The 26,145-nt window shown below is 35.4% G+C and overlaps 2 protein-coding genes and 1 non-coding gene across 4 annotated transcripts; all 3 read left to right on the top strand.

Moving 5' to 3' along the window:
• On the top strand, positions 2,932-3,003 carry TRNAT-CGU. The gene has a single exon. It is a non-coding gene; the product is annotated as a tRNA-Thr (tRNA).
• Positions 9,379-12,390, top strand: LOC109727578. Its single transcript, XM_020257728.1, has 5 exons — positions 9,379-9,487; positions 9,594-9,673; positions 9,828-11,312; positions 11,399-11,564; positions 11,645-12,390. The coding sequence occupies exons 1-5, from the start codon at positions 9,409-9,411 to the stop codon at positions 12,307-12,309; spliced, it is 2,475 nt and encodes an 824-aa protein (XP_020113317.1). The 5' UTR covers positions 9,379-9,408; the 3' UTR covers positions 12,310-12,390.
• LOC109727016 (epidermal growth factor receptor substrate 15-like) lies at positions 13,989-25,661 on the top strand. 2 transcript variants are annotated; one of them, XM_020256870.1, is made up of 13 exons: positions 13,989-14,364; positions 15,706-16,870; positions 17,647-17,865; positions 17,963-18,189; positions 19,180-19,254; positions 20,051-20,122; positions 21,182-21,280; positions 21,403-21,474; positions 21,548-21,662; positions 22,767-22,835; positions 23,655-23,985; positions 24,468-24,585; positions 24,682-25,661. In XM_020256870.1, the coding sequence occupies exons 1-13, from the start codon at positions 14,233-14,235 to the stop codon at positions 25,333-25,335; spliced, it is 3,348 nt and encodes a 1,115-aa protein (XP_020112459.1). In that variant the 5' UTR covers positions 13,989-14,232; the 3' UTR covers positions 25,336-25,661. The 2 variants fall into 2 exon arrangements, with proteins under 2 accessions (XP_020112459.1, XP_020112460.1); XM_020256871.1 differs by lacking the exon at positions 13,989-14,364 and adding an exon at positions 15,529-15,579.

Here is a 26,145-nt window from a genome sequence, read left to right on the forward strand (position 1 = left end):
ATATCTAATTTACGAATTTTTAATTGGTGAACGCATAATACCCGTAAAAATCACATATCTAAATAATTGCCGAATCCGATTTTTAGCCGTATTTTTCAATAAATTTAAAAATTAAAAGACAAATTTTATCCGAATTTTATCCGTACCGAATTTTTGCCGAATCCGAATTAACTAACTATGCCTCCAGCCACCAAGGTTTGTTTAGCTGCGATTGATCTCATCCGTTCATCTGCTCGCTCCTGACGTGCTTAATTAATTAATTGATATTTGAAGGGCAAATAAGAAAAATATTCGCTATCTAAAGGAAATATAAGAAAAGTTAGTTACGGTATAAGGGTATATTAGAATGGGCAAAATGGTAATTTTACAAAGATAACGGCAGCTCACTAACGGAACTTAACTCCAGGGGGTATATTAGAAAGACTTGGAATATAAGAAGAGTATTTTCAATATTAGCCTTCTGAGAGGCGTAATAAGAAAACCGAAAATTTTTCAGTAGTATATAGGCAACTGCCCCTTTTTGAAAATTTTTATTTTAATTAACTCAACAAAAATTAATTCAAATTTAAATTAAAAAATATTGATTAGCGGTATGGATATTTTTGGAGTACCCATAGCAGGTAGATTTTAGACGAAAAATTTTAGAATGCAACGGGTATATTAGTGACGTGGCGTAACAAACCAATCAAATTAATCATTTTAAGAATATATGTCCCATCATGATTGTAAAAAAAGTATTTTTATTGCACTTTTGTTTGAAAAGAAGGAATGCGATTGGCTTATTATTGATAACGTCGTGCAAGTGTGACAGTATAGAATTCCTCGATTTTAGACTAACAAATTATGGAACATATATTTTATTCCGTCACGATGATAAGACACATACCGTTTTCTTTGAAAAAGGTGGTTAGATTATATTCGCAAACTCCACCCTTTTCTAGGTTGATATCTTTGGGATCTTAAATAATATTCGATGCTAAAATTCCCCTGGCTAAACGTATAAAAACAAAGTAACAATAACATGATAATAAAGGGGTTATTCATATATTTTATTCTACATTAAGGACACGTTTCGTTCGCCGGAAGTGAAATATCGAAAGTGGTACTTTTAGAAAGTGACGGCTTATCGGTAGTTTGATTTACAAAAGTGAATATGAAAGTCACTTTACGAAAGTGGACTGATAAAGTCAATTATAACTAATCTCACTTTTTAGACTTCGGCTTAAAAAATTCGGAAGTCACCGAAAGTGGAGAGATTAGCTAAAAGGTCATATTTGATATTAACTTTAATATTTAAATTTATTTTTAAAGTTCAATTTTACTTTAAATTTGAATTAACATTATGGTCACATTATGAATTTTATTTGTAAATTAAAATTCAACATAAAATTTTAAATTCAAATTTGTCTTTAAATTTAAATATTTAAATTTTATTTTATTTAAATTTGAATTCTAGCATTTAAATTTAAATTTAAATTTTAAATTTTAAATTTTAATCAAATTATTTTAAGTTAAGAACTTCAATTTGAAATTTGAATTCAAATTGTTCCAACTATAAATTCAAATTATTGACTGAAATTTGAATTTAAAATTTAAATTTTCAAGTTCAAATTTAAATTTGCAATTTACATTTAATTTCACTAATGAGATTTAGTCTGAATTTGAATTTGAATTATGAATTCAAAGGTTCGATTCGAATTGTGATTTAAACTCATATTTTAATTTTAATTTAAGAATTCATTTTAGAATTCAAAATTTAAGATCAAAAAATAAATTAATATATGATTCAAATTATAAATTCAAATTTGAATAAATGTTCTAATTTTTGTATTGAACTTTTATTTTAAAATTCAATTTCAGTTATAAGTTATAACTTAAATTTTAAATTCAAATTGTAAATTAAATTTATGTCTTAAATTTTAATTATAAACTCATATTTAAGTTTAAATTTAAATTTTAAAATATAACTTTGAATTCTAAATATTAATTTAAATTTAAATTTTTAATTTAAATTGCAAGTATAAGTCGCTTGTTTATATTTTGACCTCTTTATATATAATTTAATAATCAAAAAATTATAAAATTACAGTTTTAATTTTTTACTTTATTATAGCAACCAAATAATAGAACTGAAAAGCCACTTTTATAAAAGTGACTTTTTCCACTTTACCGACTTACGAGCAACCAAACATGCCCTAATTTGAAGTGCAATTTACTCTAAACGATTAAAACTTTAGCAATATTACTGGTACACTATAGAATGAAGTGTAAATCTTATATTCTCTTTATCTGAGTACCGCTATTCTTTATTAGTCACATCAACTTTTTTGCACTAAAATTTATTTGAGTTTTTGTATATTATAGGATGAGAGGTGTAAGATCTACACTTCCTTTCATGGTGCACACATAGAATTTTTCTTAAACATTAGTGTTTACGTATCCAGATGTTGATTATGAAATCAAGACTTAAATCTAAGACTTGTACGTCCATCTGTATAAAATGTAACTACATGTAAACTTAAATACAGTATTTGATTTGATATATTTGAATCCAGCTGCTGCAATCGGCAACACCCAAATCACCCGTAATTCCAACTGCGACAGTCGGAGAGAGTAACTTTAAACAAAAAATAAACTTATCTTGCTAATATCTTTTTAGACATAAAATATATATATTTTTGCTACATTGTGAAAGTAATCTCTTCATCTCATATATAAAATGATAGCATTTTAAAAATGTACTTCCAAATAATATACAGCTAAAAGAATTATTTATAGTTATACTGATTTCTATTACATCAAATCAAATGGTATAAATGTGGTTATAATTACTATATTTTTTAACTGTATATATTTTTAACTACAACACATTTTTGATTATATGTTATTGGAACAATTGTGAACAAATTTTACTAATTTTGTTCATTAACAGCTTCCGTAGCATAGTGGTAGTGCGTTCGCTTCGTAAGCGAAAGGTCGCGAGTTCGATCCTCGCCGGGAGCTTCTAATTTTATTTACAAAACTTTAAAACAAATAAAAATATTTAGCTTTTATAATTTAACATGTGTACAAAAATATAAAAAATAATAAAGTTTGGTTAGGCGATTTATTTTTTCGATAATCAAACTTAAATAATCAAAAATAGAAGGGGAAAAAAACCTCTTCATATTTTTAAAGTTTTATAGTATTATATGAACAACATCCGATTAAAACGACAGTATAATTAATAAACTCACTTAAGAAAAGAGATCTATTGAACTATTTGATAAAATTTAGAAAATATAATTTCCCCAATAAAACGTTTAAACATCTATTTAAAAAAAAAAGGCTAAAGTTCATGAGATCTCTATACATTTTACCCCTTTTTTATTTTTATTTAGTGATGTAATTTTAATACTTTCTAATTGTGGATATTAAGTGGAGGCCCAGAGGCCTAATACAAAAAAGAAAAGGCCCAAGTATACGACCCAATTTTTTTTGCATATGCATGAAATTTTTCGCTTTAATGATCTAAGATTCATAAAATTTAGAATTTGGGCCTCTTTTTTTTTTTTTTACTAAATTTTTATGCCATTTGAATCGTGTTACCTGTCATGTTATTTGGTTTGATGAATGTCTGATCGTTGGTGCTAACTATTAATCCCAAAAGTTTGAGCTGTTAGAAATACGCAACCAATTCACTTAAAGCGTACAGATACAACCTCCACGGGTCTCTATTATAACTCGGCCCAACCGCCTCACGCCATTTCGAACATGACTCAGCCCAGCATAGCATCCCACCACATTGCAGGATGCTGGCCTATTTAATTAAGCCAACAGTAAAGGATTGTTCGAGTAAAAATTTTCTTTAATTTGAACTGTCGAAGTTAAAAAATTACTCTCTTGTTATCTTATGAGTATAAAAAAAAAAGTTTTATGTTGATGTTTCTTTTGTTGTGTCATCAAATAAAATTTACCAAGTTGTTCTGAATTTTAGCACTTAATATCCAACTCAGATGCTATGTTCGGAATCTCGAATCGTCGATCGGGCACTTTAGGGTTTCTTCATCCCATAATATTGGCTCAACTAAATACAAAATCATTATAATCATCCTATATTCTACCCAACCTTAGCAAGAATTATTATATGCATGTGACAAATTGTATACAAATTTCATACATCATATGTCACAATTAAGAGCCCCCATTTTTGTTTGTATTTTACACATGTAACACATCTCCCTTCTCCTTTATCATTACACCATAACTTCAACTTTGGTATTAAAAAAATATCACATGATAAAATATTATTACATATGCTAGAAATTAATTACTGAGAAAAACACATCATTTGGAACATGTCACACAATTATTACCTTAGTTGTCATTGAAAAGAAAAAGTTCTCTGATTCATGCATAAGCATAAATAGAAGCAAATGCTCTACACATGCCCTCATCATAGCCTAGCTATCATCATGCAGCTCCAGTTAAAAAAAGCCATTTTTTTTTAAAAAAAATTATTATATAACTCATTATTTAAAGTCGCTGAGTTACTAAATAATTATTTTCGCTAAAATCTTAGACATGCACTTGAATTAAATAGACTAATAATTAGAAAATATTAGGAGCGCGATACAATTCAAATTTATGATCCCTCACTTTGATGCCACACGAAACAGTTTGCCAAAAAAAGATTAAATGATTAGAAAAAATATATATAAAGTTTGCTTTTTCGTTTTTTCTAATCTTTGTTATTTGTTGCGATTGTGACAAAAAAATCATGTTAGGAACTTAATGAAATAAACAACATTGAAAGTTATGAATTTGATTGAATATATATATATTTTTTTAAGATTGGAGACTAAAATAGAAAATTAGGTAAAGATGTGGACCAATGTTGCAGTTATTTAATTAACCTAAACTTTGCAAATAGAATTATGTTGCACTAATCCCTAACCACTCTTTCCAACACATAAAGCCCATACCTTTTGGTTGTTCAAGGATAAGATATTAATATAGGGAAAACTTCAAATCCCCCCTATGGTTTCGCACTTTCTTACTTTAGTATCCTGTAGTTTAAAATATTTCAATTACCCTCCTGTGGTTTTGTTTTTATCTTTTCAGCAACTTTTTTTTTTAATATTTCGTTAAATTACATACAAAAAACTTAATATACCCACATAAATTTATCAAATATTTACTTTAGTACCCTTTAGTTCTAACATGTCACTGATTTAAGAAAAGAATAATAATAAAATTGATACTAAAAAGAGAAAAATGAAACCACATGAGGGCAAATTGATACACTTTAAACCACAGGGTACTAAAGTGAGAAAGTACGAAACTACAGGGGTTTTTTTTAAAGTTTTCCCATTAATATACACTTACTGTCACAAAAATATCCACATGCAAAAAAAAATAAAAATAAAAAAACCATATTTAGTAAATTGTTCATTGGTTAGTCATATTTTTACTTAATACATTGGAAACTGCTTTATAAAAGTATCATTTGGATAAGCCACAGCTTAATTTGGTTTATGTCCCACCATGTGTTGAGTGTAAATGGCTAATTTTACATATTTTAAATTTTATTTTTTTGAACTTTAATGGAGCTTCTGATGAAGTATTGTTACTTGAATTATAATTTTTTAAAAAATTATTTGTTAAATATTTAAGTAATTTTAAAATCAACAACATTATTTGATTATTTCATCATTAAAAATGACATAAAAGTAAATAAATCAGATGACTTTTGAAAAGTACTTTAGTTTTACTATATATAAATATTTAAAGTTTAAAATATTTAAGTAAAAAATAACGTATCTAAGTTGCAATAGTACATTTAAAAGACTAAATTTACTTACTTGTCTTATCAATATATTTTAATAATATTTTTTTTAAAAAAAAATTCTTAAATAATGAGGTATGAGATGTGTGCATCTAGCATTTTTCAATTTTTTTTAAAACATTTGTTCACATATTCTCATTCCACATGGATCGCACGATTTAATTATTAGTAGTTTTCTTTGTTAGTACTGTCTGGCGATAACCATTAATCTTAAAAGCTCGAACTGTTAAAAATACGCAACCAATTCACTTAAAGCGTATAGATACAGCGTCCACGGGTCTCGAACATGATTCGGCCCACCTAGCCTCACGCCATTTCTAATATTACTCGGCCCATTTAAGCCAATAATCCTCCCTCCAGTATCCGCACATATTTACAGCCAAAAGCTTGAGCTGTTAGAATACGCAACCAATTCACTTAAAGCATACAGATAAAGCGCCCACGAATCTTGATTATGACTTGGCCCACACAGCCTCACGCTATTTCGAATATGACTCGACCCATTTAGCCTCACGTCATTTCGAACATTACTCGACCCAACATAGCGTTCCGTCACAAGGTAGGATGCTGACCTATTTAAGCCAACAGGTCCTTAGAATTTGAGGCATCTTATATATTATTCATTCATAATCTAATTGCGGTTCATTCGGCTCGCTGATTAAATTGCGGATTCGAATAATTTAAAATAAAAATTTTAATTTATTCAGTATAAAGAGTTGAATCAAATCGTTTTATTAACTAAGTCACCGTGCGAAACCCGATTTTTAAAACACTATTATTAATTTCTACAATTTTTTTCTTTAAAAAAATAGTGTCAAATAGTATGCAAGGGGAAGTAAAAAAAAAAAAAAAAAAAAAAAAAAAAAAAAAAAAAAAACTATGAACAACCAACCTCTCCACTCCCTCGTGGGTCGTGAGCTGTAAACGTTTTGTGATCTTTTTGTTGGAACAAATACCGCACAGAAATCTGATTGTGATTTAAATCTAACAAAATCTTATGATAAAATTAATAAAATCAACTTACCGATAATCGCTAAGTCCAAATAAAAATTTAATTGATCCGGAAGCGTGCGAGGCACTGCCCTAAGGCGTATTTCCGTCCTTACGTGCGGGATTAACCGGAAATAACACCCCAAGGTACGACCGCTATTAAAAGCGCTCTACACTGAGATGTGTGTAGGGACCTCCTTTGGTGGATATATTCTCATAGGCATACACCGGCGCCGATACACTTACCCGATATGTATCTTTGAGAATACTTTTTAGTTCCATGACACGTACCGGTAATTGCGTGTCTGGGCGCTGCCTCTTAAGATATGACACACACACTATCAACTTCAGTCCCTGTTTCCTTGCATCAAGTTCTGGACCAAGTGAGGCTAAGGAAGACTACCTTTGATAAATGTGATTCACTCCAATTCAGGAATTTCTGTGGAATGGATAACGTATCATATTTGTGGGCCACTAAATAAATAAATAATCAAAACAAAAGCTCAAATTAAGGATAAAGCTTTAAAACTTAAAACACCCCCTAACAACCTCTTTTAAGTTTTAGAGATTTAAAGTATAAAATTTTATAATTAAATTAAATAAAAATAATAATAATAAAAAATTCGCTTGCAGGCGTGCGTGACACGTGCGCGCCTGCAATGCGTACGAGCGCGATAAACAGGCGTACCTTAGGTACGCCTGTAAGTACACCCACGATTAATTTTCCCGATTAATTCTTTTACAATTGCAACCCTTATGGTTGCAATTCAAAAGAGTAAGGGGACATATATATAAATATATGTGAACAAGATGACAAGTATCTATATACTTGTGGCACCTTTTTGTTGTTCACTTTTCTCCCAAAATTAAATTCAAAAAAATAGTTAACAAATAAATGAACTAAAGAAATAGTAGCCCACAACTTTCTCAGAGGCAGTTGGAGGAAGTGCTAGCACGAGCGTCCTCCTCCTTAAGNAATTGTAAATAGTTAATTATAAACATCTAAATTTTTATAATGCAGTAAATAATCAAAAGACAAAAAAAATACTACATGTACACTCTATACACATTGTGTACATCTTAAAAAGTAAAGGCTAAATTACAGAAGAACTTTTTATAAATATTTATTTATTTTTTACTTTTTCTCTCTAATTTTAAAAAATTTATATTTTATCTCATTAATATTTCAGGTTGTTACCGATCGTCCCTAGAGCAAGTGGCGAAGGACTTGATGATTGGTACTCGAGATTCCAAGTTCGAATCCTAGTTGATTCATATTTCTGGCTAAGTTTATTTCTAAATGAAATAAACGAAGCAGATAACGTGCTACCTATCTCTCTAAAAAAAAAAAGAAAAAATATTTCAGGTTGTTGCATTAGGCCTCCATCCGTTAAGGTTTCATCACTATTTTATCCATTTCTTATAATTTATATAAAAAAATATTCTTCAAAATAATAAAAATATATTAAAAAATTATCTTTTATAGAAAAAATAATAGAAATTTGGTTATTTTGTCTTCTTCATTAACATCGTATTCTCTGAAAATATTTTTTAAATTTTAGGAGGAAAAAATCTAAATTTTTAAATCCGTAAGAAAAAAGAATTAAAAAAGCGAATATTTATCCAAAAAAATTTTAATAATTTAGCCCAAAGTAAAATATTAATTAGCTAGTAAAAAAATATGAGTTTTTAGATGGATGGATGGAACGTAAGATGCACAGATAGTAATACTAAAAAAAAAAAAAGTAAAAGAGAGTGTGGGAAATAAAATAAGGAACAAATTAAAAAATAATATGCTCTCACAACTCTTTTACAAAGTCTCTTCTTCATGCATCCTCCTCTTCTTCTTAGAGTTGAACATTTACATTCTCTCTCTCTCTCTCTCTCTCTTATGAAAATGTTAACATGAATTGAAGTAGTAGGAAGGGGCTTCTCAATTCTATGCTAAATGTTTAATCTCCTTTTTCTCATAACTATTTGTTTATTGATATTGCAATGAAGTGCATAATTAAAAGATTAAATTCACACTTAATTGACTCTCTAACTTATCTTTAAATGGAGCCAAATTTGTTGCTGATTTTTCTTTTTTCTTTTGTTTTTTGGAAAGCAATTTGTTGCTGGGAACTTTAATTGTATACCTCTTCTTCTCAATCATTCTGAGTTTATTTTATGAATTTAATCTTTTTTTTTGGGTTTTGACTGAAAATAATTCAACTCATTAAATTATAAAGACCAAGTAATTTTTTCTCTCCTCTTTTATTTTGCTCTGCATTTTCCTGTTTTGTTGCAAAGAAGGGGTAAAATTAAAATAGTTGCTCAATTCTATCAAATTTAAGCAAAAAATTAAAGAATTTGTTGACAAAAATTAGTTAAAATTTCCTCTAATTATCCACCCAAAAATCATTCTTATGTTCATCAATTAAAATTTGGTTTCTTAAATTTGGCATTTTGTTTCTTAGATGCATTTTTCCTTCTGAAAACTAATTTTATTTCCTCAACATGTCTTTATCTTTTAAAAAAATTTCAATTCCTAATGCATCAATTTGCTTCTATTTAGGGTGAATTTCGGAGAACTTGATCATCAAGGTTCCATGGCTGATATACTGCACTATTATGACTTAAATCAAGCTAGTTCATCCTGGAAATCGTCGCGCAAATTACGCGGCGATGGTGAGCAATTCCTACCAATTTTAAATTAGTTTTCTCACAAATTTTCTGAGTATGAGATTACACAATTCTCTTAGTGGTAGTGTAAGTTCTTTTTTCTGAGTTATAGGCCTCGAAGCCCCTCGGAATAGCTTCGATTTCGCCGCCGCAGCATCGCATATGCATTATGTCTTCGACGACAATGTACCAGTGAGTGTCTTAAAACACTTCCTTACTGAATTGCGATAAAATTGTATTATATTTTGTCGTATATCGATCTCTGAGATCTTTCAGAATTCGTCAGTAGTGTTTGTATGCAACTTATTTCATTAGTTACATTACTTACCTGCGTCGAAAAATTTAGTTCTCTTGTCAGGTACTGCACCGACAGCGAAAAATTAGTTATGCTGACAGAGGAACCGCCACAATGAAAAAGTTGATCGATGACGAGATGTCGAATCGAGCGAACGAATGGCACGATCCCCCCAGTGTCGTTGCCCGGTTGATGGGCATGGATCTGACTCCCGCCAAAAGTAATTCAAAAGTTTGTTCAAAGGAAATTGAAGCTCAAAAGCCGGTAAAAAGTACTGCCGCAAAGCATACTGTAAATAGCAGTTCTTACAGCAGCAAGCACGATTCCGGCCGAATTCGGAGCGTCTGGAGTAGGGCGACGCTGCGCGAGCACCCGCAAGAAGCGCTTCTGCAGAAATTCAAGAAGGACTTCGAGGAGTGGCAGGCGTCGAACGTGCTCAAGCACTCAGAAGCGCTTTTGGCGGAGAGATGCGCTGACAAAGGGAAGTATACTCAAATCCTCGCGCAAGAAAACCTCAACAAGCAGAAAATGGCAAGATATGCCGATCCAAAGAGAAGGAATTCGGCACAAATGAAGCTTCTCGAACCCCGACTTAAACCCGAAACAAAATTTGGAGGCCGTGCGAGCGCAGAAATTGTCGATAATTTGAAAAATAATGTTGATTTAGTAGCAAATGTTGGTGATGAAAATGAGAGGTGTTGTTCTCCTACGAGGATAATAATTCTAAAGCCTAGTTTCGAGAGAAGAGTCGGTAGTCGAGAATCGTGGGTCGGCTCAACGGAGACGAACGAGGATTGCAGTGTGGAGGAATTCCTCGAAGAGGTGAAACGAAAGATCAAATATGAAGTACAAGAAAAGCATCGGAGCAACGCGAGAAAAAGAGGAAGTCGAAACGATACTTTGTTCAGCGAAAGATCCACCGACCCTAAACAAATTGCTCACGAAATAGCGAAACATATTCGAGAAAGTGTTACGAGAGATGTCGGTAAGAAATTAGCACGATTCGAATCGACTGAATCGCATGGAAGTGACTTCAGAAGAGACACAAGAAGAATTTTGGAGGAGAGATTGAAGCACGTACTGGAAGACGAGATCGATTTAGAAGATGAAACTTCCGCGCCGACGAGAAACAAAGGACGAGCTAAATCGCTGAGCGATTTCTCAAACATCGGTTGTTCCATTTCTCGGCACAAGAGAGATGTCGAGTTATCGGATTCGTCTCGAAACCTACTGCGGTCCTTTTCAGCTCCAGTGCCGGGAAGTGCTTTCGGAAAGCTTCTCTTGGAGGACCAGCACATCCTGACCGGCGCCCACATCCGCAGGAAGCACGAATTGTCCGAGAAAACTTCGCGCGAAGTGAAAAAGAGCAGGAGAGAGAATTTGAACTTGCGAGGCCGAGTTTTGAATCTAAAAGAGAACTTCAAATTGTTCGGAAAGAAGCCGAACTCGTCGAAAAACCCAGCAGTAAGCAACCGCAACTCTCCGAAGGTCATTAAAACCACGCCGTCGGCGATAATGAAGTGCGGAATCGCAAAGGCGAGTTTCGAGATCAAATTCATTTTGTAAGCATTGTACGTCGACGACATTACGTTTCCTGATATGATCTTTTTGCTAGAATTTAGGATAATGCAACCGAGGTTCCCCCGAGCCCCGCGTCGATTTCTAGTAGCTCTCGCGACGAGTCTCGTACGCCGGATAATCTGAGCCCGGTGTCGCCATTGGAGGTTCAACTTACAGATAGCCAACCTTCGCAATCCTTCGTTGAAGATTTGAACTTCGATTTCCCGGGTAAATTGCTTAGTTACTTCTATTCAACCTCTATTTCTACGAATGTAAATACATTGAACTTCGAATTTGATCATGTTCAGAGCTAAATGACCAGTTGGAGCAAGTCGAGAACGAAGAACCCGAAGAATCGACAACAAAAGAAGAAACCAAAACCGAAACCGAAACCGAAAACTTGTACGAAATGTTTGAGGTAAAGAGCGGCGACGAAGCTTATATTCGGGACATCCTTATCGCCGCCGGGTTCTACGAAGACCGATACTCTAACTATAAATCGCCACAGAGAGTGGCACCAACAAGCTCAATTCCGTACCGAGTGTTCGAGGAGGTAGAAGAAGCTTACAATCGATTAGCTAAGATCGAAAACGAGGATTCGCTCGTCGATCACAAAATGTTGTTCGATTTAGTAAACGAAGCATTGCAAAGCGTGATCGATAATCCGAGGAATTGTAACTCTACATTGCGGAGATGGATACTAGAGAGAGCTGTCGCGCCGCGTGGTAAGGAGCTACTGAGTGACTTGTGGTGCCAAATTCGCGCTTTTCGGGATCTTCCAATGCATGAAATGCAAACCATAGGTGGTGTCACAGCTCGAGACGCAAAGTTGGCTCCGCGGAGTCGCAAATTTTACGACGACATCGATTCTTCCGGTAAGAAGATCGAATTCGCCATTCTCGGCGAATTGATCGACGAATTTGTGCAGGAAATGCGGCTCGACGGCGCGGCGAATGAGCTACATTCTTTATAAAGGAACAAATTTCGCTTGTGACTGGATCATGGTTTATGAATGTTTCAACTAGCTTGTACATGAGAACTCATTTATGTAATGTTGACCAATTTGTTATTCATATATTGAGGAAAAATCCACTGATTTTTCGCAATTACATATACCATATGAAAATTCTCATTTTTAATTTGTTTCTTCTTTTTCTTGGATTTTTTGAATTGATTTTGCTAGTTGAATCTTAAGTATCATGTTCATCAATAAGTGCCATGTTTAAGTGCATTAATTAATAAACTCCGAGTAAATTTAAAATTAAACAAATGATAAAAACACTCCAATTTTAAATTAAACTCAGAATTAAATTTGAGAGGTTCCTCCTTTCATGTGTGAAAGGGGGCAAAATATAGATTCTTAAAGTTAGGAAAAAAGTTAAAAAAAAAAAAAATTATAGAGGGGTCTCCATACATTTTCACAAAGCTAAATTATTGGACGGAAATGTAATTGGGAAAAGGGAACGGGCGTTTTGTGTGATTAAACCCGATTTGTTTTGGACCGTCCATCTTAAAGCCATTCGCACGTGCTTTCATGCTTTTTTTTTTTTTTTTTTTTTTCTTTTCTCGCTCGCGCGTGCTGGCGCTGACGTAATGTCGCACCAACAAAAAGACCACCCCATCTCAGCCGTCCGATCACCCCACGGCCCCCGCGGCCATTTCTGACCGTCCGATGTACCTCGCTAACACCGCCTCCTCATTCTCATTGGTCGCCCCTGTCTCCGTCGAACCATTTATCCCTGCGCCAGGTGTATTAAGACAGCTCGTGCACCATAGTTAAATACTTTGATCATAATTAAATATATCATTAGTAATAATATAACACAAGGGCAAATATAGAGTTGGCGAACGACATGACTCGCTATGGCATAACATGTGATGAAACATTAGTGAAAGATGGCACCACAGATCAAATCTGTTGGCATGAAAAAGAAATAAAAAAAAACAAGAATAATATACAGAAGAACACACTCTAATACCAGTAAACGATAATAAATCAGAAAAAAGTGAGGGGGAAGGAAGCATGATGGAGTGGGAGGAGCCGAGAGAAAAAAGAGAAGGAGACGAAGAAGAGTAAAGAAAAGGAGGAAGCAATACTTCTTTAATTCTTAATAAGCTGGGTTGTACTCTACTGTAAATCGCGTGGAGAGCTTCTTATCAGGTTAGACTTTTAGTTTCATATATATTTATAGATTTATAGATTTATCAATATCAATTTAGACGGTTAAATTGTACTCTTTATTTTTAGTTATGAGTGTTGAGTACAAATTTAAAGTCAAAATTTAATACGTTAGTTGTAACCTACAAACATTTTCAAAAAAATATTGTTTTGTCCTCGTACACGCGTGCCCAATGTTTATAATAATTTTTATATTTTTTTAATACATTTAAAAATACATTTACACATGTTAATAAATATCATAAATACATCGAACTACTTATAAACCGGGACCAGGGAATCATTTCCCGTGCAGCCCCACACCCACGATCACCGTCCGTCAAATCATGATCATCGCCAAGCCCGAAATGTAAAGCAACGATTCCTCCACCAATCCCCCAGCCCACGATCACCGTCCATCAATGGTGATTCCCTTCCATCAACCGTGATCCCGAGATTTAAAGCAACCCCGGCAGTGGCAACTTCCCCTCCCCATGGGGCTAAAATTACCCCCAAAATTCCCAAATCCACCCTTGTCGACACTCGCCCCCTCTTTCTCTCCTCTCTCTCCTCTCTCTCTCTCTCTCTCTCTCTCGCTCGCGCGCGCGAGTTCGAGCGAGAGATCTCTCCTCGCGCTCTTGGATTTGCGGCGAATTTGTGCCCTAGATCTCTACGCGACCCCGGGGATTCGCGAGTCTCCCACCGAATCTCCCCGGATCTGAGGGTTTTGGGGAAGAGATGGGGGCGAGCGCGGAGGCGTTCGACGCCTACTTCAAGATGGCGGATTTGGATCGCGATGGGAGGATCAGCGGGGCCGAGGCGGTGGCGTTCTTCAAGGGATCCAATTTGCCCCAGCAAATCCTCGCTCAGGTGCGCTTTTGATCCCGTTTTGAGGACCCCGAGCGGGTTAATCGTGTTCTTTGCTTTGCAGTTTGATGCTCGTGTTTGATCGAATTGTCTCCTTTCCTGATTTAGTTTTGAAATTAGGTTTTGTCAAGTTGATTTAGATTGGAGTCTCGATTAGTCGAAGGTTTCTGTTGAATTTATTTGCATGGAAAGCATGATTTTGTTTTGATTGTTTGATTTGATTCGTCATTTTTGAGTTGAAACACGTGTAGCTGTACAAATGCTTATGAAAGAACTATTAATCGCTGCTAGATTGAGTGTTGCTTTAAGATCATATCAATGTTCTTTATTGTTATATTTGTTTGGCTGTGTTTAGTTGTTGTCAGCTAGATCTCGAGGAGCCTATTTTTTTTGTAGCCATAATTCTTAAAGTTAAGACTTTGAGAATGTGAAGGTAACTCTGTAGTATTGTGCGGAAGAGTCATTTCTTGATAAAAGTATTGGATTGAAATAATTTAGGGGTCCTCACGTATATAGTGGGGCAAAATATGAAAATCGAGTATTTAGCTGCTAAATTTTGACAATGGTGTACATATAACTTGGAAACTATATACAAAGTAAACCATTTTATGCCCTTGTTTTAGTCGTTAGTTTTAGTCAACTTAAGAATGGGCACACACATTAGGTTTGTGTGCAGTAGAAGGTAAATTAAAGGTCGAGGAAGGTGGCATAGTTTTGCACCTTTTACATGCGATGGCTGGAATATTTAAGTGGGACATATTTTGAAGGGTAGGGAGATTATCAAGAGAGATAATGATTGTTTCCAAACAGTTAAACAAGGTTAATGAAAGTAGATGATAACATTTAATCTCATTTCCTGTTGTTTTTGTTCAGAATAACACACTCAACTCAATGGGAGCTTGCACAAAAGCGTTTACTCATGCTGTCTTGAAGTGCACAGCAATTTCCCTTTAGCTTGTTGTTTAAACTTCTGACTGCAATGCATTTCATTTGATTGTTTTGGTTGCATTCCTGTGGTTATCTATTAGTAAGTTAGAAATTACAGATGAGACGGCATACAGGTCAAAAGTTCTCTCTTGCATAACTTTGAGAATCTAGGATGAGACAATGTGCATGAGCCTTGATAAACGATACTCCAATTCCAGACTATCTTTTGGTTGCTGTGAAGTTATAAGCCGGATGCCAACTTGACTGCTGCCAGACAAACAGCGCAGCATTGTAATTTTTGGCTCATATATTCTATTCTTGCATGTTGGAAACTTCTCAACCAGCTGCTGTTTTATTTTCTGAACTTTTTTCCTCATTGCTGTTCTTTTGTCATCATATTATTCTGGTGATGTACAGATCTGGACGCATGCTGATCGTAATCGAACTGGTTACCTTGGTCGCGAAGAGTTCTATAATGCATTGAAACTTGTAACAGTGGCACAAAGGGGGCGGCAATTAACTCCAGAAATTGTCAAGGCAGCCTTAGTTGGTCCAGCTGCTGCTAAAATCCCTGCACCACAGATAAATCTTCCTAGTCCTATGGTTCAGATGAACAGTGTTCTCACTTCGACACCTTCTACTCAATTAAATGTGCCGGGAGCTCAATTAAATGCGCCGGGAGCTCCTGCTTCACAATTAAATGTGCTGGGAGCTTCTGCTCCTCAAAACCCTGGCTTTATGGGGCAGCAGTTTCCTTCAGCCAGTCATTTGATGAGACCACCTCAACCCACAGCGGTTCTTACTTCAATACCAATGCAAGGTATTGACCGCAAACCACCTTTGGGAGATAACTTGGCAGGGCAGAATATCCCTAATTCAAGTATGCCAAATGTATCAACTGACTGGCTTGGTGGTAGGAATGGTGGAGCTTCTCTTGGGGGAACTCCACAAGTTGCTAATAGAAGTGTTACTCCCCCGGTGAACCATGATAGTTTTGGTTTATCACATTCAGGTTTAGCCCCTGTGGGAAGTCTCAACTTACAAACACCATCTGGTACAGCAGCTCCTCAAGTGGCTGCAAAGGATTCAAAAGCTCTGGTTGTGTCGGGAAATGGCTTTCCATCTGACTCGTCTGTTGGTGGGGACCTATTTTCTGCAGCTCCACAAGCAAAGAAAGACTTACCTTCACAAAACTTTGCTGCTAGTAGTGTGCCTCATTCCGCCAATGATGCCTCTTCTGTGGTTTCTGGGTCCCAGTATCCTGTTAAGCCAAGGCAACTTGATCAGTTGCAGAGTCCACCATCACTTCTAGCTGTTGACAGCCAGTTGCAGAAGAATCAGTCACTAGTCAACCCAAATCAAATGAATGTTGTACAAAGCACTTCAGCAATGCATGTGTCTAGCCTTCCAGCTGGACCTGTTGGTGCTAATTCCAGTACTCAACAGCTTTCATGGCCTAAAATCACTCAAACTGATATTCAAAAGTACACAGCTGTTTTTATTAAGGTAGACAAAGATAGAGATGGAAAAATCAGGGGCGATGAGGCACGCAATCTGTTCCTCAGTTGGAAACTACCCAGAGGTAGATGTTCTTGTCCTGGTTTATGCTGCTCCGTTTATGTTTACGTTATTGATACATATTTGATGATTTATCTTCCAAATAATGTGATGCTCCCAGCTCCTGCTGAGCATGCATTTGCTTCTGAATATTAATGCTGCTTCATTTTCTTTACTTTTTCTTTTCTTATTAGCCTCTTATTTTGGCATTTCTTCACTTATAGTTATTATCCCAAAGTCATGTTGGTGTCATATGTTATGTGGGACCTTTCCCTTAGCATGCCATTTCGCCATTATACTATATTAGTCTTTGAGATAACTTTGCATATATTACCATGTACACATAGTCCCTGTACTGTACTGACAGTGTGACTGTCGCTAAACTTTTCACTTAATAGTTTAGTCCTTGAACTTCCTCATAGTTTCTATTCCGTCCATAAACATAGGAAAAGGAATTCTAGTTTTACCTATTAACTGAATTGTTTTGCTCCATATTTTGTAAAATAATCTTTTGTTTCACTGTTCTTGAAAGAGGATGAAAAACAGGGTCATTTATGGGAGAAGTCACATGTTGTCTTATTCCTTTAGCTGCCATGGATGGAATTACAATATATATGATAAAGTTCAGGGGCAAAGGTTTTTAACTCAAAAGTTTAGAGACTAAGTTGCAATATTTAGATAGTATGGGGACTGTCAGTCCATACATTTTGTTACATTGCTTAAGTTGGATGTACTAGTCTCCTCCTTTATGTTAGTTGTTTATATTTAGAAATTCATAATCTGGTTGTTGGTGCTTCCTAGAGGTCCTGAGGCAGGTATGGGAGTTATCTGACCAGGATAAGGATGGTATGCTATCACTCCGAGAATTCTGTACTGCTGTGTTTCTAATGGAGAGATCTCGAGAAGGGCGCCCTCTTCCAGCGGTGCTTCCAAATGACATTTGGTCTGATGGGGTCTCATTGCCTTCTACTGGTCAATTTGCTCCTACTTATAGTGCTCCTGCCTGGCAACCAAGTCCTGGTATCCACTTAAAAGCTGCCTTTTACCAATATTATGGTGCCAATAAGTTGTTTTCAAACTTATTTTGTCTGATCTGTTTATCTAATGTGTCTTGCAGGATTATCTCCTCAAGGAATCCAAGGACCACCGACTACTATCCCTGTCACTTCAATGAAGCCACCTGCACGAACTCCTATTCCTAATGAAAGTGATAGCACAACACAGCCAGCACCCCAAAAGCCTAAGATTCCTGTCTTGGAGAAGCATTTGGTTGATCAACTCAGTAAGGAGGAGCAGAGCGCCTTGAACTCCAAGTTCCAAGAGGCAGCGGATGCTGACAAGAGAGTATGCCTTCTTTAATTGATGTATTTTCTTTTTACTGCTCATATGGCATACCCCGCTGGCATGTGATGAAGGCTGAGTTGAGTTGTGTATCAGACTTCATAAAAAGTTTTAGAGTCAGATACTGATTATATTGTCATTGCCCATCCAGTTTTCAGACTATTACTGTAATTTGCAATTATCGCTAAGTATACTTGCTAAGACTAATTAGTTGCAGGAACTTTTGTTCTGGTTAATTTTCCATGCTGGAAGTCACTGTCATGGTGGCAAAGGATCTATAACCGCCCATTCTGTTTAGTCTTTTTAGGAAGGATCGGAGTGGAAATTGTGTGGACTTGATAGGATCCCCCTAACATACTCGTATCTCACTTCCTAGGACTTTTTGGAATCCTCTTTTTGGTTCTTCTTTTTGCCAGAAAATCAGAAAATTAAGGATTCATGAAACACCGATTGGATTAGAATTCAGATTTCCAGGGTTTTTGTATCTTTCATTTCCTATCCTGATTCTAAAGTAATCCGTTGCTTACCTTAGTTTTTCCTAATTGTTTGGACCTCCTTTGTTTGGTCGGAAGATTGCTAAGGGACAAATTTGCTTCTTTCCTTCCTTGAAGACATTGTTTCTCTAATTAAATATTATATTCCGTAAAAACCGAAAAATTACCCCCATTATATGTTCTTCTGATCAGGTGAGGCTTATTCCCTTACCTGTTTCATTCTAATAGGATGCGGCCTTTTACCAGTTTGCAATCATTCTCAAGGGAATTGTTGTGGATATGAGCATAAATGTATTTGGTTGCAGATGAAGTAATCAAGCTGTCAATTTTGTGTTTGTTGGTTCTCATTGGTTACTGGGGGTTATTTAGAGTCCTTGAGAGTAACTTTATTGTTTCTGTTCATAAAAATTCCATTATATTTGGTCATCAATTGCGGGTTATTTAGTTCCTTCGTAGTCACATGCTTCCTTACTAAATGTTGTCTTCTACCAATTTGAAGGTTCAAGAGTTGGAGAAAGAAATCTTGGATACTAAAGAGAAAATCGAGTTTTATCGCACTAAGATGCAAGAACTGGTAAGTGTCTTCTAACTGTGCGACTGTGGTACTGCTTTAATTTCCATCATAATTCTGTCATTAGGCATGACCACCAAAATCTAGCATCATAGCTAATAGCTTAACATTGTCTCTGACCTATGCACGACTGGTTCTGTTTATGCATGTAGCTCTTGCTCGTCCTCCAGTTATTTTGTGAATGCAAAGACAGTCTTATTGAACTTCGGAACATAAGAATCCATTTTTGGCAGCATAATTTTTCGAATGGCTGAGATATAATTGGAATTCTATAATTTGTATTTCTCATGTTTACATATTATTTTGGATGAAATTGGTATGCAGATGTTGTCTTATTTTGAGGTAATTGCTTTATAATTCCTCATTGAAGTTCAAAATTGCTCGATCATCCATGACTATTATTTATGCAGTATTCAAGAGAGGGGTTTGTAATGTCACGAAGTGTCAGTTACAAAGTGTGGTAAATAGAGTGGTCACAGAAGGCTTTTTTTCTTTCAGAAATGATTTCATTATTGACATCAAAATGAAACTTTGGAAGCCTAGTATACTCCCTAACATGATTTAGAATCTGAGCCAGTGTAATTATTATGCCATTTAGAAGCTGAAAGAATATCCTCAATCTAATATTTAATATTCATTTTTCACTTCAGTAAATCATGAATATTTTTTCTTTGATTTTTCTGTCATTGATTTATTTGCTTGATTTTTGAGTTGTTTATATATGTTATTAGTTCCTGTAAGCAAGACATAATATTTAGATTTTTTATGTCTTATTCATCTATCTTTCTTATCTTTCTAGATTCTTTACAAGAGTAGGTGTGACAACAGGCTAAATGAAATCTTGGAAAGGGTTTCTGCTGATAAACGTGAGGTACTACCCTCTACAAATTTTTTTTTAATAATAAAATTTGCTTTCTTATAATCAGCCAAATTGGTTTGACATTCCTAATTGTGATTTCGTGATGTTCTAAGAGAGTGATTAGGACAGCTCAGAGTTTAGCAGAAGTATACTGCCAATTTGAACTGAACTTATTTTGTTCAGTTATTTATGTAGAAGACATTAATGAACAAATCAATTCTGAAGTTTTGTTTTTTTTATTATGTTCACCCTTTGGTCGGTAGATTATAGCGGTGTATCTCGAATTTGTTTTCAGTTGAGGTGCGAGAGAAAGTATATGCTGTCTGTCAGCTGGCCCTGTAATAGCATGGCAAATTCCTCTCTTTCTTATTTTGCAGTGGCCAGGGATTAGCACTGGTGTTTTTAGCTTGAGGCTGGTTAAGAGCAGATCTATAAAATGTGTCACTCTATTTCTCAGCACATACTACAAACAAAAAGCTTGAAGGATTTATGATACTCTTTTTATCATTTTACTGAGGAAACTGATAAATACTTATTAATTTATCAGTGATGCTGTTGGTAAAATGCTCTGAGACAAATTCATCTGATAAATTTTCAGTATGTTAACACGTTAAATAGGCACTGCATGCTTGAAGATATACTAGGAATATCAGTAACAAATGGAACATTTCATTCTTTAACATGGCCGAGTAATTACTAATAAGGTAATAAGTTAACTGGCCAAAGCGCATTATTCTTGCTTTTTACTACTCATACAAATATATTTTCCTGAACCAAAGTCCGTGGCTATTCCAAATGCCACCTTCTTCTGGCTAACAGGTTTCTGAAGTGACGTCAATGCTATTAATACTAATATGGTTATTTTGTGGATAAGGACATCACTTTGAGGGGATTTCATGATGCCATGACCAAGCGTGAGCACCATGATGATTCCTCATCAATTAGTCATGCCGTGATTCCTGTAAAATTCATGATTTGTGCTTAAAACGTCCACATTTCACACAATCGAAGTTCTGAAAGATGTATGTTAATTGTGTTATTTCATGTTTAAGATTAGACTTGCTATTTCAGGCACAATCTCTAGGAAAGAAGTATGAGGAGAAATGCAAGCAACTTGGAGATGTAGCATCAAAACTAACAATAGAAGAGGCTACTTTTCGGGCAATTCAGGTAATTTGTTTGTGAACATAATGGAGTATAGGCATGAGCAGCGAACTCCACATCTTTTGAATTCAGTGGAAATGCTTTCAAGACAAAGGCTTTCATGTTTATTATTCTTGATTTGTATATAGGAGAGGAAACTGGAGTTATATAATTCTATAGTCAAACTGCAGAAAGATGGAAGTTCTGATGATTCTCTTCAGGTAAAGTTTTCTTTCATTTTTCTTTCTGTTTTCTTGTGTTTGGCCTGTTTATCTGATGTTTTCTGCTTTGCAGGATCGCGCTAATCAGATACAATCTGATCTCGAGGGGCTTGTGAAATCTCTGAATGAGCAATGCAAGCAATATGGATTGCGGACTAAGCCAACTACTTTAGTAGAACTTCCTTTTGGTATATTTGATTTTATTGCATTCCAGTTCTTCATTCCTTTTGAATTTCTTTTGAATTTATGGAGTTTCTTTAAGTTGTTTAGGCCAGTATAAGCTCATGATGTGTTTCGTGTGTGGATTAATTTATTTCCTAGCATGAGTTTCTTGTGATAGTCATTATATTCTGAGCTTATATTCTCCTTAAGATAATGCCCTTCAGTTGGTTGTTTATACATTGCGCAAATAAACACTTTCTATTTAGTCCTATCATGGACAGTAACAAACATATTATACTTTTGCAGAGAGGTAAATTTTTCTTATTTTATTAAAATATGATGGGAACCTTGATTGGCATTGACGCTGGATCTTTGTCCCAAATCTTGAGCTTTATGTGGCGTGGACCACACTTTTCACTTTCATGGACTAAGCTTCTATCCTTCAAAATAAAATTCAGCTTAGAGTCATAGTCATTCTAATGTTGGTGAGAGGGAGCAAAATTTTGCCAATAGCTCTATGATCTTCCTAGCGCATTAAAATCCTTAGGAAGAGAATAAAGCATATAAAATGAAATGGTAGCTAGAGCAAAGAGAAAATTTGGGCATTAATAATTTGTTGCAAACAAAGGACTGAAAGGGGATAGACAGAAGTGTCTCTTCAGAGAGCTGCACAGTTTTCAGACAGCTGTGAGAGTTAAAAGCAGGATTGACGGACTATAGAATACTCTTATAGAGGGTTCTTTCTTTATAATATGGCACTCTGCAGAAACTTTATAATCCAAATGAGGGTTCTAATATTCACAATTCCAATTGTGGATGGGAAACTAGGGCTCAAGCAAGAAAGAACTTTGTGCACAACTCATCTAAATGTACCCATGTCACTCTTTGCAGAGTCTCTGCTTAACATAAAACAGGAATGTCAACATAGAAAACTACTAATGCATGGTTAGTTATAACATGCCTGCATAGTACTAATTTTTTCTGGTATAATGCTATATGAAAGGATTGGTCTTCTTTCGGATAAACACCTGTGGATTTGCTTGACACATCTTCTCCTCATCTTCTCATGATAACGGTACTGCTATCTTCTATTACCTAGTTTCTTATTGGTTTCCTCTCTTTTTCCAAAGGGTGGCAACCTGGCATTCAAGAAGCAGCTGATGATTGGGATGAAGATTGGGACAAATTCGGGGATGATGGTAATATTTTCATGGACATTTCAGCATAGTATGTACTTGATTATATAGTTGTAACATAGCTGGTAGCCAGGTATCATAATTTTTTTATTGGGCATCAATTTGTAGGGAAGAATTGAAACCATAGTGTATATTAAGATCCTAGATTACTTGGTGATTCATACAATGTTTCAGATCTTTGTGCTTCCTTTGGGGGTCTACATAGCTCTTCATTTTATGCTGCCTTAATTTCTCTGTGTGGCATATTAATTTGATAATGTTCAACATGCAGACATCGCTGTAGACTTCTAATTTAGTGGCAGAAGTAATTCTGGGAATAGAATTGAATTGCATATAACTTTTGTGAGGCTACTAACATGAACATATAATCTAATAATTGAAAGGCCTGATTTCACCTGTATGCTGTCCTGCTGCAACTTCTTGTCAAATTAATTGATTTTCTTTTCTTTTTCTTTTCTTTTTTTTAATTCTTTGATTTAGTTGTTGTCAAATTAGTCGGTTTCTGTAATCCACTGTCTTATTGTTGCAAGATAGTCAAGGTTTAGTGTATAATAATAATTGAGCAAAACTGGAATGATATTTAAGTACATCTGTAACATTTTGTCCAAGTATTTTTGGTATCTTGTCGGTTGTATAACATTTAAGTTCATGCGGTGATTCTACTTGTCACTAGAATCTTCTTGCTTACTAGCTATACATTTTCTATATGATGCTCTGCTCGTATAGCTGCTGATCTTATCACAATCTTTGTTCAAATATTTAAAATGTAATGTTAGCTCTGATAAGCGCAGATATCTTATTCTAATATAATACCTCTTTCAGGCTTTGCAATTATAAAGGAACTTACTGTTGAAATTGAAAAAATTACTCCCCCCAAAAAAGAGAGTCCGCCAACCGCTCTGAGTGATAAACCCTCTAGTAAAGAGGAATCCCCAGTTGCATCAACCCCCACTGTGGAGAGTAAGAGTGAGATGCCTCCTATTACAGAGAGGCCAGCGGAAAATGACTCAGTCCACGGCCACAGTGAAGATGAGTCAGCTAAAAGTCCTCCTGGTAGTCCTGGAAGAGATGCTTCGGTTAATCATTCTGATGAAATTCATTCAACACAATCTAGAATGTTTGACGTCTCACCCCGCGCGAGTGAGAGTATGAGGTATCAGCAAATAGCCTTTCTTTCAGTTAAAATGCAGAACTCCTGAAAATTGCATTGTATGCACTTTGCTCCTTGAAATACTGGAACCTACATTCAATCCCCTCAATTGTATAATTAACAGCTTTTAACAATTCTGTCACATTTTTCGTTCGGAATTGACAGGAAGTTTCAAATTATGATCTTTCCCATCATTAAGCACCGTAATTGGTATTTTCAGTTCATATATTTTGTGTTTACCAGACAAATATTTCCTGATGGAAACATGGCATGGAGGGGTCAATTGCAAATAGTTTACATGTAGAGAGTGTTAAATGTTGAACAGATTAAAACAAAGATATTTTTTAGGGGTAGTGTGCAATGCACTCCTTTCCTTTTGGTTATGTTATTTGTGCCTTTTGCTTTGGCTCCATTAGGGTGTGAAATGGGTTGTTAAATTTCTTAATTGGACATGACTAATATTTTCTCCTCACCAAATATTGCAGCGATCATGGTTTTGCTGAATCCTCTATTTCTGGGGACAAGTTTGCTGATGATCACTTTGGAGGTCCAACATTCGATTATGGCGACGATGCAGATTCTGTTTGGGGCTTTAATCCAAAGGCACATCCGTCCTTCTTTATTTGTCTATCTCATAACCTATCCTGCAATTTTTTTAAGATCATATTTTAGTTTCTAACTTTAAAATTTCTTTCACAGGACGGTGACGATGATAAGAGCAAAAACAGTTTCTTCTTTGGTTCGGCCGACCTCTTCCCAATCAAGACGAAAACAGACTCTCCCACTGCAGCTAGCGTATATGGCAGGGAGCAAAAACCCTTCTTCGACTCTGTTCCAAGCACTCCAGCTGGCGTATATGGCAGGGAGCCAAAAACCTTCTTCGACTCTGTTCCAAGCACTCCAGCTAGCGTATATGGCAGGGAGCAAAAAACCTTCTTTGACTCTGTTCCAAGCACTCCAGCATACAACTCCGTCTTTTCACCGCGGTTTAGTGAAGCGGGCGATGACCACTCCTTCGACAACTTCTCCACTTTTGACTCCTTTGGTACGAACGAGAACAGCTTATTCAACAGCAACAGCGGAAGCTTCGCACGGTTCGATTCTTTTCGCAGCACAGCCGACAGCAGTTTCCCTGATCCATCACCTTTTGCGAGGTTCGATTCATTCCGCAGCACCGCCGATCACGGAGGTCGGCCTGAGACTTTTACGAGATTCGATTCGATTCGCAGTACAAGCGGGCACGGTAGTGGTTTCCCGTCATTCGACGATGCCGACCCCTTTGGAACGGGGCCGTTCAAGATCTCGGATACCCATAGCCCGAGACAGGGAACTGATCACTGGAGCGCATTTTGATCGGTGCTACCACTTTTGTTGGAGGCTTTTGCTCTGCGGCGTATTAGTGCGAGATATAAACATTTGGGGAGCAAGGTGTTTGGTTTTCTTCTGTGCCATAAATCTATGAAGATGCTTTTCGTCGTATGCTTGGGAGTAGTTTCCTTTTCCTTTGTATGCGGGCTTCACGGCCTTTGCATTTGTCTTGTCAAGTGATGAGTGTATAAAACTTAGTTATATCTTTCCTTCTACATATTCCATTCACTCTGTGATGTATGAACATTCTTTATACCCCTGGACTATATTTTTTCTGTGAATTAATGTGAGAAGATATACTGTTTTGCGAACTCCCTTTTTTTTTTTTTTTGTTTTTTTTTTTTTTTTTTTTTTTTTTTTTTTTTTTTTTTTTTTTTCTTTTTGTCAAATTCCGGTACAATTTTTTAGAATTCTCATACATTGTTTATCCCTTTCTTCGCATAGTAGCATTTGCTGTGATGTATATTTTGTGTGTAGCTTGTTTTGTTTCTATAATCAGCTGTTATGGAATTTGCTTTTTGGTTCAGATCTACGTAAAATGTTGTACTGCATAAATGAATTGATTATATCTATTTGCCAAATCGGAAAAAAAAAGTGTGAATGTTCAATTGTGAATCCCCCTTTGAACTTTAAAAATTAAAATAAGCCACGTAAATTTTATATTTGATTTTTCAATCCATTATCAATCACAGATTCACAACAGGTAGTTGCTTCATTTTCCTTTCTTCTAAATGCTCAGACAACTTCGGAGGCATTTATGTTATTTAATTTTGATGTGACTTATATTTATTAAAG

This window comes from Ananas comosus, linkage group 22 (genome assembly GCF_001540865.1).
Source record: "Ananas comosus cultivar F153 linkage group 22, ASM154086v1, whole genome shotgun sequence".
NCBI classification, from domain to species: Eukaryota; Viridiplantae; Streptophyta; class Magnoliopsida; order Poales; family Bromeliaceae; genus Ananas; species Ananas comosus.